Source organism: Ricinus communis, chromosome 5 (assembly GCF_019578655.1).
Source record: "Ricinus communis isolate WT05 ecotype wild-type chromosome 5, ASM1957865v1, whole genome shotgun sequence".
In the NCBI taxonomy this organism is placed as follows: Eukaryota; Viridiplantae; Streptophyta; class Magnoliopsida; order Malpighiales; family Euphorbiaceae; genus Ricinus; species Ricinus communis.
Genome location: NC_063260.1, coordinates 5467309 through 5485848, shown reverse-complemented (window position 1 = coordinate 5485848; position 18540 = coordinate 5467309). Strand labels below are relative to the sequence as shown.

The following is an 18540-nucleotide window of genomic DNA, read 5'->3' as shown; positions in this document are numbered from 1 at the left end:
TAATTGGAAAATATTTAGCAAATTGATTAATTAAATTAATTGTGTTAGGATTAAATTGAAAATTTATTTTGGAATAAGGATTTAAAATATAATTTTATTAATATGGGGTTTTAATGAAAATTTATATGTTTGGTATTTTTATAATTAAATATGTCGGTAAGGGTATTTTGGTAATTTCACATTTAAAAGCAAGGGTAAATAAGTAATTATATATATTTTCAATAATTCTAATTTGGCCAAAATTAAATAGTTAGGGGCTTAATTGAAAAGCTAAAGAAAAGTTTAAGGGTTAATCAGAAATGTTGCAGGGTAAAATTGTTAGTAATTAAAAAAGTTGAGGGACTAAATGGTAAAGAAGAAAAGTTTAGGGACCAAGTATCGATATAGAGAAGAAAGAAAAGAAAAGGAGAAGAAAGAGATCGGGGAAGGAGAGGAGAGGAAGGCACTACGTCAACTGCGAGAGAGTGGGGGAGGCTCGGCCGAGTATGGTGGCAGTAGAGGCCAACGAGTGCGTGGCCGGAGAATGAGAGAAAGCGGCAGCGGCTTTTTTGCCGCCATTTTGAGCGTTTCCGGCGTCCAATGGCGGCGTTTTTGGTCTCAAAATGACCGGTGAGTTGAGGGCTTCTTTTTGGGAGTAGCAACGTCGACTTTAGTGGCCGGAGGAAGGAGTTTCGGTGAGGTGTTGGCAGTAGAGTTTTCTGGCTTTTTCACGAGCTTTCGGCGAGCTTTGGCTGATCGGAGGACATATCCGGACTCTCCTCAGCTCAAGCTTTCCAATGGCACCGGTTTTGTGGCGATTAGGCTCCATTTGAAAATCGACGGCCGAGATCGTCCGTAAATATCTCCGGATGATCGGGGGTCGGATCGGAAGATCAGAAGTTGGGATCGTCATCAGTGTGTTGTTTCGAGTCCGTTGGTGCATTTGGATCATCGATCGGACTCCGACGGCTGGAGGCGAGTCGACCCAACGATCAAGCGTCTCAGTAATTTTCTCTAGCCCGTTGATTTTAGAATTCATTAATAAAAATTATGTGTTTAATTATTGTGTTGAAAATTAGAAAATTTATGTGAGGTTTATTAATTAAAATAAATAGTTTGTCGGACCATCTGCCAGTTATCGTGTTTTGTGTTGTGTGGCGGAGTTGGAAAAAATAATGTAGTATGGTGGCCTGACTCCCATTAAATAATTGTTGAAATATTTGAAGTGTTTTCTGGCAGGTTCTGGACCTGTTTTACGAGGGGTAAATGTCCGTAACTTGGGGAGGTTCTGCCAGATTTTTGGTAGAATTTACCCAAGTTGAAATTTTTTAGACAATTAGTCGTAGGAGTCTAAGCCTAAGTTTAATTGTCAAACGTTTTACTTTTTCTGATTAAATTATTCCCGTGATTAGAAAATCCGTCAGTTCGGCTGGCTCTAGGCATCGGAGTTGAGCTAGGAGGTCGTCAGAACTGTGATTTAAAGTCATATATCTGCTTACGTATATCATGCTAAGATTTTATGTAATATCTTTGATTAAATTATTTATTTATTTACTATTCATATATATTTTATTTTTGCATTATGACTATTATGATTGCATGTTGACTCAGGATGAGACGGCAATAGAACATGCCACCTGATGAATTGCATGAGGACCGCGTGCGCACCAGTATAAATTTTGAGTCAGGTAATAGAAAAATGGTTTAGGGTTTGCCCTGGCCGAGTTTAACTCTCTAGGCTAAGTAGAGTGAGATGCCAGAGTAAAGGTCCCCGGTCGAGGATTGCTCTCTGGACACCGGCTTAGCTGGAAAGTTAAGTGACCAAACTAGATTTAAGGACCCTGGTTGAGCTACGTTCTCTGGGCGCCAGTCCTGTTGGAAACGAGAGAGCCGAAAGGCTGAGACTATTTAGCAATGGGGATTAGGGTTTTACTGAAGTACTCCATCCTGTAGTATGGAAAATTTATTTTTATTTAAGCATGGCGTGACACGTATATTTTTACATGGCTTAATGTTTATTTTAAATTAAATAAATGTGTTATTGAAGTGTTTGTAATTATTTTTAGATATATAGTTTTAACTCACTCCCGATACTAACAGTCTCAATTTAACTGTTTTTCAGGCGTGGTTAGTTTTTCCGCAGTGCTTTTCATCTAGCAGCCTGATTCTTTCATCTTCGAGTTAATGTAATTAATATATTATTGGTAATGCTAACTTTTATAATTCTAGAATCTCCGTAGTAGAAATTTTAGATTTATCATTTTGTAATTTTATGTAAATTTCCGTCTTGCCTATTCATGGTGGCAGTCCACATTCTAAATATGTAGAACCTGATGGTTAAGGTTGATTGTGGATTAATGCTATTAGATTGAAATTTCATAAGGTTAGTGATTGGTCAGGCTTACTACGGGATTCGGTAGCCTTACGCCTACCGATTCCCTAGTGCCGGTTACGGGCCCACAAATCAAGTCGTGACAAGAAATATGGAATTAGCTCCACCATGGTTCTTTCCACACCAATCACAAATCTAAAAAATAAATTTGAGAAACATTAAATTGCATATGTCTTTATCGTATATAAGATCTTGTGCATTTAAATTCCAGCATTAATTAGTCCAACAATCTTTATTCATGATGAGTGGCTAATGCCAACACAAAACATAAAAATAAACGAACAGTAATAAAAATAAAAAAAATAAAAAGAATAAAGTTTAATTTGGAGATTAACCTTGTCACCCAAGTTTAATTTAGTTATTTTTTAAATTTATAGATTTTTTAGTCCAAAATTTTATATTTTTAGCTTAAATTTTTCCTATTTTTTTTTAAAAAAATGAGAGAGTGATAGTCACACTCTCTTGAAAATAAAGAATAATTAAAAATTTATAATAGTATTTAAAAAACACTTTATTATTTTAGTATGATTAATATAATTAAGCAATAAGTAGCTATTATTACCATTATTCTCGATGAAACCGCTCTCTCTACTGTTATGGGCACCACCACCATTGTAATTGTCTCATTCTCTGTCATTATTAAGAGAAAAATAGTAAGAACACTAAATAGTAGTAATATTTATTTTTTATTATATTTTGTTTAAATATCAATATATATATATATTAATTTAAATAATTTAATTTAATGTAAGAAATTAATATTTTTATTTTTTATTATATTCACTCTCTTTCTAGAGAGAATGTAACTCACTTTCTCATTTTTATAAAAAACAAGACTAATTTGAGTTTTATATGTAAACTTTTGGGCTAAAATGTCCATAAATTTATAAAAAGATTAACTTGAATCCAAGCAATTAGGTCAGTGGTCAAATTGAACTTTATTCCAAAATAAAATTGAAAAAAAATAATCAAAACAGAATAAAAATATAAACAAAGAAAAAAAACTGAAATTTTAGATTAATTGCAAACACAATTAGTATTGATATCAATATAACGACGGAAAAGACTTGTTGTGTAAAATTTGCAAGTATATGAATCATTAATAAGTAATATAGAGTGTCAATCCCACAAGGAGGATATTAAGTACCAAAAGTGGTTGTGCACACTATTATCTAAAAAGATGAAAGTTTATTAAAATACTAATTAAATACAAATAAACAATATTTAGAAAGCCCAAAGGTTTAGATTTCATCTATCAAATATCCTATGGTTGAGTAATAAAATTGGCTATCGAAATGCTTAACTAATAAAGACCGATTGCCCTTGAATATCTTATATACTCTCTCAAGCTACACTAAGTGTTCTTAAGTTAATTACAGACTGTTGAACCTTGAGGGTTATTAATCCTATCTTGATGATTACAAACAATTAAGAATGATTAATTTTATGTTAGAGTGTTTATGTGCAACGAAAGAAAATTGGTTCTTATAAGACATGGCAGATTCACGCCTGTGAACTTTTATTCACGACCGTGAAACTTCAATTCTTCAGGCATGAAGAATTCTCACCTCAAACAGTAAAAAGGATAGTAGCATTCGCGATATGCTTTCCAATTGTGAAAATGAGAATTCACGGCCGTGAAGAAATAGTCATGCCTGTGAAAAATGATCCCTTTCTTAAAATCAGGAGATGCCACATAAGGGTTCACGGGGAAAGTTCCCAAGCCGTGAAGGAGATCTTCCTACTCATGAAGAATAGTTCACACCCGTGAAAAAACGAGTCATCCTTAAAACCTGAAGAAACAATATTTAGGAATAAAAGTGTGTACACGGCTATAGTGTTCTATTTTCCTATCTATTATATACAATGTATATTATATACAAAATTGTATATTTCGCATCCCTACCTCAAGTTGGAGCTTGGTGTGCATCAGACAAGCCCAACTTGGACAGTAAGTTTCTAAAGTGTGGATCTCTAAGAGACTTAGTGAAAATATCAGCCAACTGATGTCTGGGGGAAATGTGTTGAGGAAGAACAAAACCCTCAATATATTTTGTTTTTCACTAAGTGACAATCGATCTCAAGATGTTTTGTTCTTTTATGGAAGACGAGGTTGGTTGGAATATCTAATGTTGCCTGATTGTCATACTAAAGAGGAATGGGAAGCGAAAGAGGAACCTAGAAGTTTGAGAAAAGATAGGACAACTGTTGAAGCTCGCACCTATTGTTGCTAAGCTTTGGTACTCTACTTCTGCTGAAGATCGAGAGATCGTACTTTGCTTTTTAGTTTTCGAGGAAATTAAGAAGTCTCCCATGTATATACAGTATCCAATAATAGATTTCTTGTTATTGACATAGGCTGTCCAATCTGCATCCCAAAGGCCTGCAATTGAAAAGGAGTTTTGAATAAGGAAATAAAGTCCTTCTAATATGGTTCCTTTGAGATACTTGAGGATGTGCATTGTTGCATCCTAGTGAGCCTAAGGGGATAATTGACGAATTGACTCAATTGTTGTACTTAACAAGAAATATCCAATCTTGTGAAATTGAGATACAATAGTTTGCCAATGGGACGTCTGTAAGGGGTAGCATCTTGCAGAGGTTCTCTAGATTCCTGTGAGAATTTTTAACCTTTTGGAAGACGGGTTGTCGTTGGTTTTGCTCTTCAAAGGCTAGCTTCTTCAATGATGTCAAGAATGTATTTTCTCTGGTTTATGTAGGTTCCTTATGGACTTCTAGCAATTTCAAGACCCAAAAAGTATTTGACATAGCCTAAATCTTTGATGGTAAAGATGGAATTAAGAAAATGCTGTGGCAATAATGTTTGATTCCTTAGTCCCTGTAACCAAAACATCGTCAACATATACTAGCAAAACTATGAAGGAATCAACATTAATTTTAGTGAAAAGACAATAATCATGTTGTGATTAGACGAAGCAAAAAACTTCAAGCTTAGTATAACATTCCTGGTTCCATTTTCCGGAGGCTTGCTTCAAATCATATAGGGACTCTCCAATCTACAAAAATCTCCTAGTTTTACCCCTTTATAACCTTCAAGAGGAGTCATATAGACTTCCTCATCTAAATGCCCATGTAAAAAGGCATTATTTATGTCTAGCCAGTGTATTGGCCATTCTTTTGCAGTAGCAATAGCAAAAAACAATCTGACAGTTACCATTTTTGCTGTTGGAGAGAAACTTTCTATGTAATCGACACCAGCCACTTGGTCATATCCTTTTGCTGCTAAACGGGCTTTAAATCCCTCTATAGAGCCATCTGGATTCAACTTAGTTTTTATACACCCATTTTGATCCAATGGGAACCTTTCTAGTGGGCAAAGTAATGATATCCCAAGTATTGTTTTGTTATAGAGCATGATTTTCCTCCTCCATGGAAGCAATCCATTCACTATGTCTGCTGGCCTGAGCATAAGATTTTGGTTCTTGGATACAAGATACATCAGCAAAAAAAGTCAAATAAGCACTATTTAAGTGTAGTGTTTTTTAGTATGGGAATGTAGGAGGTGCGTGAATTGAAGGTGTGATGCAGGAAACAGAACTTGAAGCATCCCGAGTAAAAACTGTTTGAAAGAACAATGTAGGTCACAAAATCATTAAGCCAGGCAAGCTTAATTCTAGTTATGAGGTTTTGCCTCAAGGATTAAGGTTGAGTTGGTGAAGGCTGAGAGTATGTCATGGATAAAGAGTTGGGCATTTGAGGGGATTCATGTGTAAGATCTATGTCTATGGTGAGTTGTGGCTCATCAGTGTCAAGATCATCAATGGTGTTCACTGGTTTGTTATCTTCTGGTGAATGATTTTCTTGGTTAGTGTTTGGTTGTGACAATGGAGTTTCATATTTTGTATCACGAGAAATAGAAAGTAATGGTGCATCCTTGAAATGGTCTTCTGCGTAGGGAAATATATTCTCATGAAATAAAATATCTCTGCTAACATAAATTTGATGGTTTTCTATGTCATAGATAGTGTATGCCATTTGACTATTCAGGTATCTAATTAAAACACATTTAAAGGCTCTTTCAGTGAATTTGGTTTTATTGGGATTAGTATTTGTGACATAACATAGACAACCGAAGGTCTTCATGGCAAAATAATCTATGGGTAGTCTGTTTATGATGTATATGGCCATGAGAAGTGAATGAGCCCAAAAGTCGCAAGGTAATTTTGATTGAACCATCAAGGCTTTGGCTATTTACATCAGGTGTTTATGTTTTCTTTCAATGATGCCATTTTGTTAAGGAGTGTAGAGACCAGATTTTTGGTGTGAAATTCCAAACATTGCTAACATGGCTTGAAAATCTTTACTTAGGAATTTAATGCCATGGTCTATTCTGATGGCTTTAACTTTAGTCTCAAACTGGTTTTGGATCTAGGTGAAAAAAAATTTCAGTGACATGATGGGTTTGGTCTTTGTGTTTGATCATAAAGGTCTAGGTAGTTCGACTATTAGCATCAACTGCAGTAATCATGTAAGGTGAGTTAAGAAGAGATGACTGCTTATAGGGTCCCCATTAATCCAAATGAATCAATTCAAAGACACTTCTAGTGTTGTTCTGACTAACAGGGAAGGGGAGTCTATGTTGTTTGGCTTTATGACATAAGTCACAGTGTTCAACAGTGTCAACATGTTCTTGCAAACTAGGTAAAAATTCAAATGACTCATAGTAGTAATGGATGCATGTCCAAGTTTATAATGCCATGTAGAAAAGGAAGGTAAATCTTTATTTTTAGTTTTTGTCACAACACAAACAATATTACGATGAAGGTTTCTCACTAATTTTCCAATTCCTAAGATAGCTTCATTCTGTTGGTCCTACACACAATAACAATTTGGATAGAGAAGGAGTTTAAGATTTGCAGATTTTGCTAAACTATGTACAGATAACAAATTATGTCTAGAACTTGGTATGTGTAAAACATTGGTCAAAAAAATCTTTAGGCTAAGATGAGTGTTTCCAATGTGTTCAACAAGTTTAATGTTGCCATTAGAAAGATAAATAGGTGTTGAGTGTTTTGGTTTTATTGGAATGGTGAATTTTCGGATGTCAGTGCAAATATGACTAAATGCTCTTATATCTATAATCCAAGATCCTATTTCTAGATGATCAAGGGCAAAAAAAATGAATGAATCAGTAGCCATACCTGTAAAATCCCAAAAAATGAGCGAAATTAACTTGTGTTGCATCCATGCTCATATTCCCTTTCATTAACTTCATAACTTCCTGCTGAATCAGATATCGGTTAGTGCTGCATTTGCATAAGCTTCCTTTGGCATATCATTATTCAAATCAAGTGGTGAATCAACAACATTTGTCGTCTATCTGTCCTCTCTTGTCCTTCAAGTCCTTATACCAATCTGGTACTCTAGTGATCTTAAAATAAATGTCCTTTCTTGTTGCAAAAATCATAGTGTTTAGTTTTTTGGCAAGTTTCTTTGGTATGGCCAGATTTGTGGCAAACATGACAAACCTTGTCCCTCCTATTGGCAGGTAAAGGGCCCATAACCAGAATCTGGTTTTTGATATTTTCATACGAGTCATTCAATCCCATGAGGAATTGCATGAGTCTATTGAACTCACGTCTCAGCTATTGCCTTGGGTGCTCCATAGGTACATGCTCTACAGGTACACTTTGATATTGGAACGAAACAGGTAAGCTCATCCCATAGTTTTTTAAGTTTAGTATAGTAGGCATCCACCGTCATGTTTCCTTGAGAGATTGACCTAATCTCTCTTTGTAGTTGATAAATTAGAGGCCCATTACTTTCGCCATACCTTTGAACTAGCTCATTCCAAAGTTCCTTTGTAGATCTGACATACATGACAGCTTCCACGATGTCCTTTGAGATTGAGTTCAAGATCCACGATGTCACCATGCAATCTACACGTATCCATTGGTCAGAATCATCGACATCCACTTCTTGTGTTTTGCAGCTTCCAGCGATGAAACCTAGTTTCATTTTTCCTCCTAGAGCAAACATCATTTCCCTTGTCCACGACAGATAGTTCTTTCCGGTGAGTGGTGAAGAGACCAGCACCATTCCTGGATGATCGGAGTTTTGGAGATATAAAGGATCTCTGCTAGCACCATATCCAGTTTCTCTTGCAGTCAAGTTCGACCCATTTCCAGAGCTAGTGTCAGTTTTGGTTCCCTCTTGAGTAGCATCTTCAGTTTCATTTTCCATTTCAAAGAAAATGATCAAGAATCAATAAGAAATTTCAGCTTCGATAAATCGATAGCTCTGATTCCATGAACAATGAGGCGGAAAACAATGAAAATAAATTCCATTAATCTAATTCAGTTACAATTATTCAATTACATGTATCAGTATGTATTCATAAAAATATATAAGAAGGGATCTGCCTTCAGCATTGGAGAAGGCCTATGTCTACCTTCCAAATTAACAACTGTATATCGTTAGATATAAAAAAAAAAAAAAAAAAAGGAAAAAAAGGAAAAAAATTAAAATTAAAAACTGAAAAAGAGAAAAAGAAAAAAATAAAAAATTCAGGAGGTAAGAATGATATGGTTAAACCACATGGTACACAGAGCCAAAGAAACGGTTAGAAAAAGCCCTAACTTCCTTAGGATAACACTAAATCTATTCCCACCTCTTATAATAACCAGCAAATCGTTTTCTTTCTTGTCATCGATCCATTTGTTTCTCTGTTGTATATTTTTCTTGTTCTTAGGGCAAACCCTCATCTCTTCTCCACTTCCATTTTCCATCAAACCATGCACCGTCAGCTTCTCATTCCCCATATACAAACAGTGCAGCAAGAGAATCACAATCATACAGATAATAGTTCTTGCAATTTTCTTCCAAGGTTGTATCAGTTTGCTGATTCCCATGTTAAACTTGCTGTCCTTGGAAACTGTCTTGAATCTTTTCACTTGTGCTTGCATGTCTACTTTCTCTACTGAGAAGTTCTCTGCCGTTTCTGGGTTTAGATGGATCTTGACAGTCTGAGAGGGAACTAACTGGTGAAAGAAAGTCTCTGCTGCTTGGCGAGTCGAAACAAACATTCCATGGTTAACTTTGATCTCTTCAACAACTTCAAAACTTGGTGAACTTGCTAAATCATCCACATTTCCTTCACCTATGAAGTTAGCGTTAGCATCATCGTTGATGAATTCTAGTGAATAATCATCTGTGTCATTGAATCCCATGCAGTCTTCTTCGTTATGCACATTGTTTCCTGTAAATGAACCTTGTACAATAAATAAACTATCGATTTAGTTTTTCTATTTGACAAATATGTATATATAAATGTAAAAGGAAAGTATGTACGCAAGAATGTCAGGCATAATATTACCTTGAATTTCATGCTCTTCCCTACTTTGGAAACTTGAAATATTTTCTACTGGGACAACCTTGTGTTCCTCCATGAAACTCTGAAAATTATAAAGGAAATTCAATGTAGTTTAGAAACAAGAAAATAAATGTATTAGCACTGCTAGTAAACAATCTAGATCAGTACAAATAATGTTAATCACGCAAGATCACTTACTTTCTCAAGTTCTTCATTTGACATTCCTATCCATCTCAAGTTTTCTACCATCCTCTCTGTCTTGAATCCTTCATCCAGATTTCCAATCTCTGTATATCTTACATTAGGATCTGCCCATGATTTGTCAATACATCTTATTGAATTCATGTCGCTGTAGAAATTACCATGAACATCTTTCCCAGCTATGAAAGTGAAATCATTATTATCAGAAGAATAATTTCCACCCCACGTATCCTGAATATTAGATTGATTTATCAGTTCCTGAGATGCATGAGCTACCGAAAGAATTTCCTGCAGAATATCTGTCCGATTTGAGTTTTCGTGCATGGAAATGGAGCGCATCAGTTTCATGTCAGTAAGTCCAACTTGAGGGAAGTCCTCCACCTGCAATGGAGGAACTGAAAACCTATGCTGCAATCTTGCACACTCTAATGCTATATCAACCTGCAAATCAATCAAACATGTATTTATTTTGAAAACAAAAGAGCGAAGGAAAGAATCTTCACATAGCAATAATAAACAAACATAGTTTTACCTTGGATGGTGGGTAAGGAATGGACCCATAATTTGAAAAGGATGGAGAAGAAGAGAAGCTAAAAGGATCTTCTGGTATAAATGGCTTCCATTTCCCATGATCTCTTGTTTGATCAAGATGGTGATGAAGAGGAGATCCATTGGGAATGGAGGGTGAAGATGTGTCTATTGGCATTTGATAATTTGAGCTCTCAAAATCTTCACATCTACCTTCAGAATATAGCTCAATGCTAGAAGAATGTTCACTTGCCATTTGATTTGATGTTGATGCATAATGCTCTCCAATCTTGGGAATATTTGCACTCTTCTTGAATACACGGCAAAGTGCATATGCATCCTGAAAATGGAACGTTTTATTTATAGAACCATTATTGGACATTCTCCTATAAATTTTGAGCTTTGAGGTTGAAGAATTCTTTAATATGTTATCAGAAGACTAAAAGATTTAGAATTCGAATATAGAAATTATGTTAACAACATAAAAGAGTAAATAAAAGTACAAGAGAAGCAAAGAATGAGCTGAACCTGTAAGCCAGTAGGAATTTCACATTCTCTTTCGTCAAGGCGATATTCATGCATAACCCAATCTGTTCTAGCACCATGAGGAGCTCTACCTCTGTAGTAAACTAGGGTTTTCTTCATACCTACAGCACGCATTTGAGAGTTAACCTTTCTATCTTTCCCTGTGGCCTTCCAATACCCAGCTTTAGTAGCACGATTAGTCCTCGATCCATTAGGGTACTTACGATCTCTAGGACTAAAAAAGTACCACTCTAGATCTTTGCTTGGTAATAGTGACTTCCCTGCATTTACATGTTTCGAACTTGTTAAATTTCATTTTTAAGTAGGAAATTATGCTGTAGTTGCTTGAGTACTGTAATTATAAAATAAGGAGAAAAAGTGCATTTTTTTTTCATTGGTCGGTCCAGGAAGCCTTAGGCTAGTCCTATATCGATATGTGTTTTTTTTAGGCTTTGATAAAGTTGGTACTAATCTTGGAAAACAGCAATAATCACTACTGAAAAAGTACAACAGAAATGATATCAACGCAGAATGAAACAAAGCAACAGTAGGAGAATATGTTAAAGAAATGGCAAAAGCATATAATTATTGATGGAACAAGAAATATCTTGTAAACAATGCAATGCTCTCCTTTCCTTGAAGCTTTTTGACTTAGAAATTAATAATTTTTGGATTCCCATAATTGATATATCTTCTTACTCACAATAGAAGCCCTAAAGATGTTGGGACCAGCTGCCTTATTGTCACCGTAAGTACGTACTTTTCCACTCAACTTGATAAATTTGACCAATAAAGCATGATCAATGCATGTAATTAAGTAGATTCATGTCATCATTATCGGATTAAAGAAAACAAAAAGAAGAATAGGCAACCCTAAAGAGTATTTGAAGCCATTTCTTTGTCTTCGCCTTTAGAAAAAGGCATCATAACCCATTGCAGTCTTGAAGATTGGCCAAATTCCAAATCAATTAGCAGAAAAAGAAAAATTCATATCTGATAATGATAGTCTATGCTTGTTAAAAAAATGTTTAAAAATTTAGTGTTATGATGATGGGGATCAATGTACTTCTATATAAAAAGGCTTTTCCTTTCTTATTGTTGAAATTTAATAACAGTCAAAGATCTATGTAACAGCAAAAGAGGATGGTGCAATTTAGATTATTTTATACATATATTTGGCTTGTTAATCACAATTTTGTTTTCTACAAGTTTTCCAAGAAAAGGTTTTAAACAAAAAAGAATCCATGTAAATTAAGAAACAATTAAGTTTACTCTTCTCAGCATTGTCCCTTTCCTAATGGTTACTCAATCTTTGTTTGGTTCATTTAGTGGTACATCCTCTAAGAATGAGATGCACAATCCTTTGCCACAAATGAAGCCTATCAAAATAAATCATGAAGGAACATTTAGCAATGAGCTTAATCAAGAACTAAGGAATATTGAAGACATTGTTTCTTGATGCACTTAGACTCGTGAAAGAACTAAACAAAGAGGGGGAGAAAGAAAACAAAAATTAAATGCAAAGAATGAGAGGAACAAAAGGTGTGATGTACTTATATGTGTGTGTGTATGCATGTAGTACCTGGTAAATCCCATGGCTCACACTTGTAAAGATCAACTTCAGGGATGATCTCTAATTCAATCTTATGTCCATTAATCTTTCTTTTGAGATAGTAAGCAACGAGTTCCTCATCAGTAGGGTGGAAACGGAAACCAGGAGGCAATGAAACAGGAGCCATTCAACTTAATTTCTGTCTCTCTATGGACCTTCTTCTTGATTTGATTCTTGATAAAAGAAATAAATGAACAGAATGAGAAAACCAAGAAAAAGAAAGAAAAACTTCCTTCTCGTATCCCAGCAAAAATAAGAAACTACGAGACCCAGTCTTCAGAAACCAAATAACTGCACAGGGAAATTCAAAAACCCCATTAACAGTTAGACATCATGAAACTTGATATTGCAGCTATCTATATAGTTAGTATAAGTTAAAGAGAGAGAGAGACCTTGAGCAGAAGAAGGTCCAAAGCAGAGAGAGGGAGAGCCAAGGAAGGATTGACAGGAGAGGCAAATGAAAGGAGGAGGGAGACTGGGGTTTTGATAAGAAGACAAAAAGTTACAGAGAGAGAAAGAGAGAGAGAGAAAAAGCAAAGTAAAGAGGCAGCCACCACCACCACCACCCCCCTAGCCCTAACTACCCTTTGCACTTTTTATTTGTTTTTCTTTTTTCTTTTTTTCCTTTTTTCTTTTCCTGTGTCATCAAAGTATTCTTGTTACCGTTCCATTGAAGATTTTCGAACTCACTGATCTCTATCTGTCTATATACGGAATTGCAAATTATGCCATGCTTCATTCTTGTCCTTTCTCTAGGAATCTTGAAATAATCCCATCCACATGCCCTTACATGATTCGATGCATTACCAACTTTTTCACGTTATATTATGAGACCAATCAAGTATATCTACATTAACGAGAAAACTGTTCTCAGGAAAGAATTTCGGCGCCAAGCTCTGTCTTATAACTGAAACTGAAAGTTTGTCTCTTTCCACATGCTACTTTCATTTCTCTGTTAAATTTACTCTCTCTGTCTTCTGCTTACTGTGTAGAAATATACTAATTAAATGAAAACACTCATGTTACCAATTTTCATCCAGATCAGTTTATGATTATTCCATATACCAATTATAAGGTTGGAATCAATACTTTCACAAAAAGATCAATTGTACTTTTTTTTTTTTTTTTTTTCTATTCGGAATTCAACCGGTGACTCGACACAGCACGAGATAATTCTCTCTTTCATAAATTACTCGCGATAAGATGTGATAATTCTAGACTCAAAGTCGACTTCTCCAACTTCTTACATTAAAAACAGATATGAGGATACCAACCAACCAACCAACCTAGGCCGGCCTAGTTGGGGATGAAGAACACCTTTTGGTGGATGCCCTAATAAGTCTGATGTGTCAATTGACTACTCCTGAATTAAGAAAGGATGCAGGTGGTCCTAATAAGTTAATTCACTGATTTTGCATAGGGCTGGTAATTCAGGTTGTTGTGTGGAGTGTCTAGTTTCAATATGTAGGAATAATATAAATATAATAATTCTAATTTGAGCCATTTTTAATATTGACAAGAGTCTTATGCCCTAAATATATGCATCAAAATAGACCCTTGTATGACATTGACATATACTTGTAATACAGTATTTTAACTTCTTTTTTTAAAAAAAAATTATGTTTTTTGTTGATTTTTATTTTTTTCTAGTTGTTTTTGAATAAAAAAATAACTAAAAAAAATACTAAAAGACAATTGAAAAACAACCGTAAATAACTGAAACTAATTGAGAAACAACCGAAAAATAAATAAAAACAACCACACTTTGAATTTCTTAAAGAAAATTAAAGAAATAGTAACTTTTAAACAAAATTTACACATTAAAAATGTTAATTTTTGTTGATTTTTATATATCTTTTATAAGCTCTCATAAAACTAAGACAAATAATCAAAGCTTGGGAGGGCCAATTTATATATATATATATATATATATATATATAAATTGTAGGGCTGATAGGAGCATTTCAAACTTTGGAGGAGCCAAGGCCTCCTTGCCCCCTATTTTGCGTGTCCCTACGTCCCCATAGAATGTGAGAGATATTTAAATTATTGTTAAAGCTTTAATTAATAGCTTAAATTTTTATCTGGTATCTTAATCGAAGGTAACACTGATGTAAAAGTGGGATTCAAGATTTGAAGCTCAAAAAAGTGATTTAAATTTTTCAATTGAATGGTTTGTTGCAAAACTACTCCTTTTAATAATATCCATATAGGCAAATGCAAATTGCCTCTAGGATAATTATAATATTTCTATTTGAGTTCAGATCCTTTTATATTTAAATTGGACATATTAATCATGTTTATAATTTTTTGAAATTGAATAGTTTTATGTAATAGTACAGCTTAATAAATGGATTCAATAAGGGTATAGAGTAGACGTCAAGACAATGACAAAATACCTCAACAAGAAGCGACTATTAGCAAACTTTAAAATTAACATATCTAAAAACTAAAACGCGATAGGATATATATATATATATATATATATATATATATATATATATATATATATATATATATATATATATATATATATTTCCAACATAGAAATTTTTATATATTAAAAATAATTTTGATATGTATATCTATTTTTTATATATAGATATTATATTATTGCATAATTTTTATTTTTAAATTTTTATTTATATTTAAATTATTATATTAACATATTAAATAATATATTTATTTTTTAATTAAATAATAATTCTAATCTTAAGAAAAAAAGTATTTTGATTAATGAGTCTTTTCTAATTAAATAATAGTTCTAGATCTTAAAAATATAATTATATTTTAATATTAGTTACTTAAATAATAATTAATATATTAATTGATAAATTAATAAAAAAATTCATCATGGTATATTATTAATTATATTTTTTCATTATATAATTTTCATTAGTTAAATCATATATATATATATATATAGATGTGTGTGCATATGTTATATAAATATTTAATTTAAATTTTCCAAATGATAAAATATATCATCAAAATAATAGCAACACTATACAATGTTTTAATAAATAACTAATGATACATAATTTTGTAATTGACAAATCAAATCAAACAATTTACAACAGCTCTTGAAACTTAAACAATTATCAGCTGGTTTCCAAATATGCATTAAACATTCATTAAAATTGTATTGAAAGAGAATTGTGTATTCTAACAGTACTTCATACGGCTTATAGGAATGTCTTAATTTTAGAACAATAATGTCTGATCTGCAGCTTTAAATCATAGGAGAGGATGAGTAAAATAACTCATTGTCGATTTTTCCTTAAAAACAAAAAGAAGGGAAAAGTAGAAAACGATTGAGGAAGAATATATATATATAAAGTTCACAATAAAATTATGAAAAAAAGAAAAAAGAAAAAGATAAAACATAAAACTTTTTCCAATATATTAATATACTCTTTCCCGAGGTGGGGGCTATGGTCCCTCTCTTGCGTTTGAAAACGTTGAACAGATTCATTTTCCATTTCTCAATATCTATTGTTAAAGCAAAAGATTCATGTGAAATCACTATTATTGTTTATTCAATCTCATCTAATTGTTACTTTTTATTTTTATTTTTCTCCTTTTTCATCCATCTAATTATATGGTTTTTTAATGAATATTTGAAAAGTTAAATGAGGAATTAATATTTGAGCTTATAAAATTTGAATTTCTTCACATTTTATGTAATTAATTCTTAGATTTTTATTTTTATTTTTTATTTTGTTAATTTAAATAAAAATTAACACAAAAATTTATATAAGATTAATTAAGGAAATTAGAAAAGGTTAAATTTTAAAAAAAAAAAAAAAAAAAAAAAACAACAACAACAAGAAAGAAAAAGACTGCCCCTGCCTGCCATAGTAGAATTGGAGTGAGTGGGAGTAAGGATTCACATGTAGATGTTGATCCCATGTGGGGCCAGCTATAGCCGCGTGAGAAAGCTTACACGTGGCAGAACAGGATGACTTAGAAGTCTTTCCATTCTTTTTCAAGCAATTCCAAATTGTTTCTTCTTCTTCTCTTTCCCTTCCTTTTCCTTTACATCAATCAATCTTTTTTGTGCTTTTCCCCTTTTGTTGGGTTTATTCTTTCTCATTATTATCGTCTTTCCATTACTTGCCTCCCCTCACTCTTTCCTCCTTTCTTTTTCTTTATTATATCTTATAATTTTATTTTCAACGAATATTAAATCATAATCCATAATAAATTAATTAATTACACTAATTAACTTGTGCTTGTGTTTAATGAGTCAGTGTTTCAATTTAATAGAGACTCAGCTAAAAATCTACTATCAAAAAATAATTCTTAAGTTTATAAACAAGTTAAGATTAAGTACAAATTAATCCAATTTATGCATTTTCAATAGCCATTCACTTGGACTAAATACATTGTTAAACGCTTGAATTTTTAATTTTATTTTATTATACTCTTTTGTTGTGATAATCAATTTCAGAAAAATAGTCTGATGATAGTAGAAAGTCAACGTTAGGGTAAGATTAAAAGTAATTTTTGACAAGCTTTTGGGATAGCAACACTCTGAGTTATATAAATGCATAAAAAATCGAATAGCACATGGAATAAGAAATTGTTGATAGTATATATATAAAGAGTTGAAATCAATTAAATAAATTGTGTTTTGGTTATTTAGTTTTGGAGTTAAAGAAACTCCATATTAAAATATATTATAAATAAAAAAGTATATCAGAATAAGAATATAAATAATATATTTATGTCATAATACAAAAAATATTATAATTATTGTATAGGAAGTTATTGATGTAATAGTGTATGTATATATGTCTATAAAATAGCATAATAAATAAACTATAAAGGCCAATTTGTATATTACAATAAGAATTATGGGGTAAATAGTATAAAATTAGACCTAGTTAATGGTTATTTAATAGAAATTTTGACAGAAAGAACTTTTAATATAAGATTACAAAGTAGAAGAATGAGAATATATATATTTTTAAGATCTCATGAGGTAAGTAGTGTAATATGAAAAAACACAGGAGGCAAATAGTAATTACCCCTATAATTAAAGGGTTTCATATCACTTTTATCTTCTACATGATATCAAAGCTTCAAGATTTTCCACCACTTTCTTTTCTCTAAGCATTAAACAATTCAAAAAAAATCCTTCTATAAGCATTAAGCTTCCGATTACACGATAAACATCAAGCTTCAAGGTCCTCCTACCTTTAATCTTTATCAAAAAACTCTTTCAGTTTTATTAGTCTTTTATTCTTATTTTTTTACTAGAAAAATCTATTTATCCTTTTTATTAAGTGTGATGAAAAAATATCTAACCCTATTCCTACACACCTTGGAGTCATTCTTTTACACTCATTTTTTTCTTACTTAGTACATAACCACCTTTAACTGCATAATCCCTTAAGGTTTCTCTAAATATCTCAACACTCTCAAATACATGACCTACTTCAAATACAATATCCCTACTGGAAGTTGCAGAAAAAGGTTTAGAGAATAACTTCTTAAAAGGATCAATAATTTTTTTCTTTCTCTTCTTATTACCTATTATATAAGTAATTCCTTCCTATGAACAGTTCTCTATATCAACTGACCTATTTGATTTCACATCACTAAGCCCATCATTTTTATCTATAATTCTATCTTCATCTTCTTCATTATACATAACCTCTTCACTAGCTTGATTGACTGAATCAGTACTCTCCTCTTCTAATCTATGACTTTTTTCATCCCAAGTTGCATCATTACTGTCATCAGTTAGTGCATAGTCATCGTCATTAAACTTGGGGTCATCATTCCCCTCTACATTATTATCCTCACTAACTGGTGGCACTCTCTATTTTTTATTTGATCTGTGGCCAATGCATTCACCCTCCCTCTACTCCTAACTTGATTACCCCTCATATGTCCCAACCTACCACCTCTAGTTCTAACCATTCCTCCTCTCCCCCTTTTAGTTCTTACTATTCCTGCTCT

General features: G+C 32.8%; 1 protein-coding gene across 2 annotated transcripts; it reads right to left on the bottom strand.

Moving 5' to 3' along the window:
- Positions 1 to 8655: 8655 nt before the first annotated feature.
- On the bottom strand, positions 8656 to 14237 carry LOC8266504 (NAC domain-containing protein 86). 2 transcript variants are annotated; one of them, XM_048373682.1, is made up of 8 exons: positions 12963 to 14237; positions 12541 to 12861; positions 10962 to 11239; positions 10438 to 10773; positions 10067 to 10346; positions 9903 to 9991; positions 9708 to 9786; positions 8656 to 9602 (listed from the first exon to the last, which is right to left on the bottom strand). In XM_048373682.1, exons 2-8 carry the CDS (start codon positions 12695 to 12697, stop codon positions 8899 to 8901), a joined length of 1923 nt encoding a protein of 640 aa, XP_048229639.1. In that variant the 5' UTR covers positions 12698 to 12861; positions 12963 to 14237; the 3' UTR covers positions 8656 to 8898. The 2 variants fall into 2 exon arrangements, with proteins under 2 accessions (XP_048229639.1, XP_025014445.1); XM_025158677.2 differs by having other exon boundaries at positions 9903 to 10346.
- Between the last annotated feature and the right edge of the window lie 4303 nt (positions 14238 to 18540).

Bases quoted from the DNA above. Each gene is read 5' to 3' on its own strand.
- LOC8266504 (XM_025158677.2), bottom strand. From the start codon at position 12,697: ATGGCTCCTGTTTCATTGCCTCCTGGTTTCCGTTTCCACCCTACTGAT. The intron at 10,347-10,437 runs GTAAAACTATGT...ATTGATTTGCAG, and splicing joins TTCCTTACCCACCATCCAAG to GTTGATATAGCATTAGAGTG. The intron at 9,787-9,902 runs GTAAGTGATCTT...TATAATTTTCAG, and splicing joins CAAATGAAGAACTTGAGAAA to AGTTTCATGGAGGAACACAA.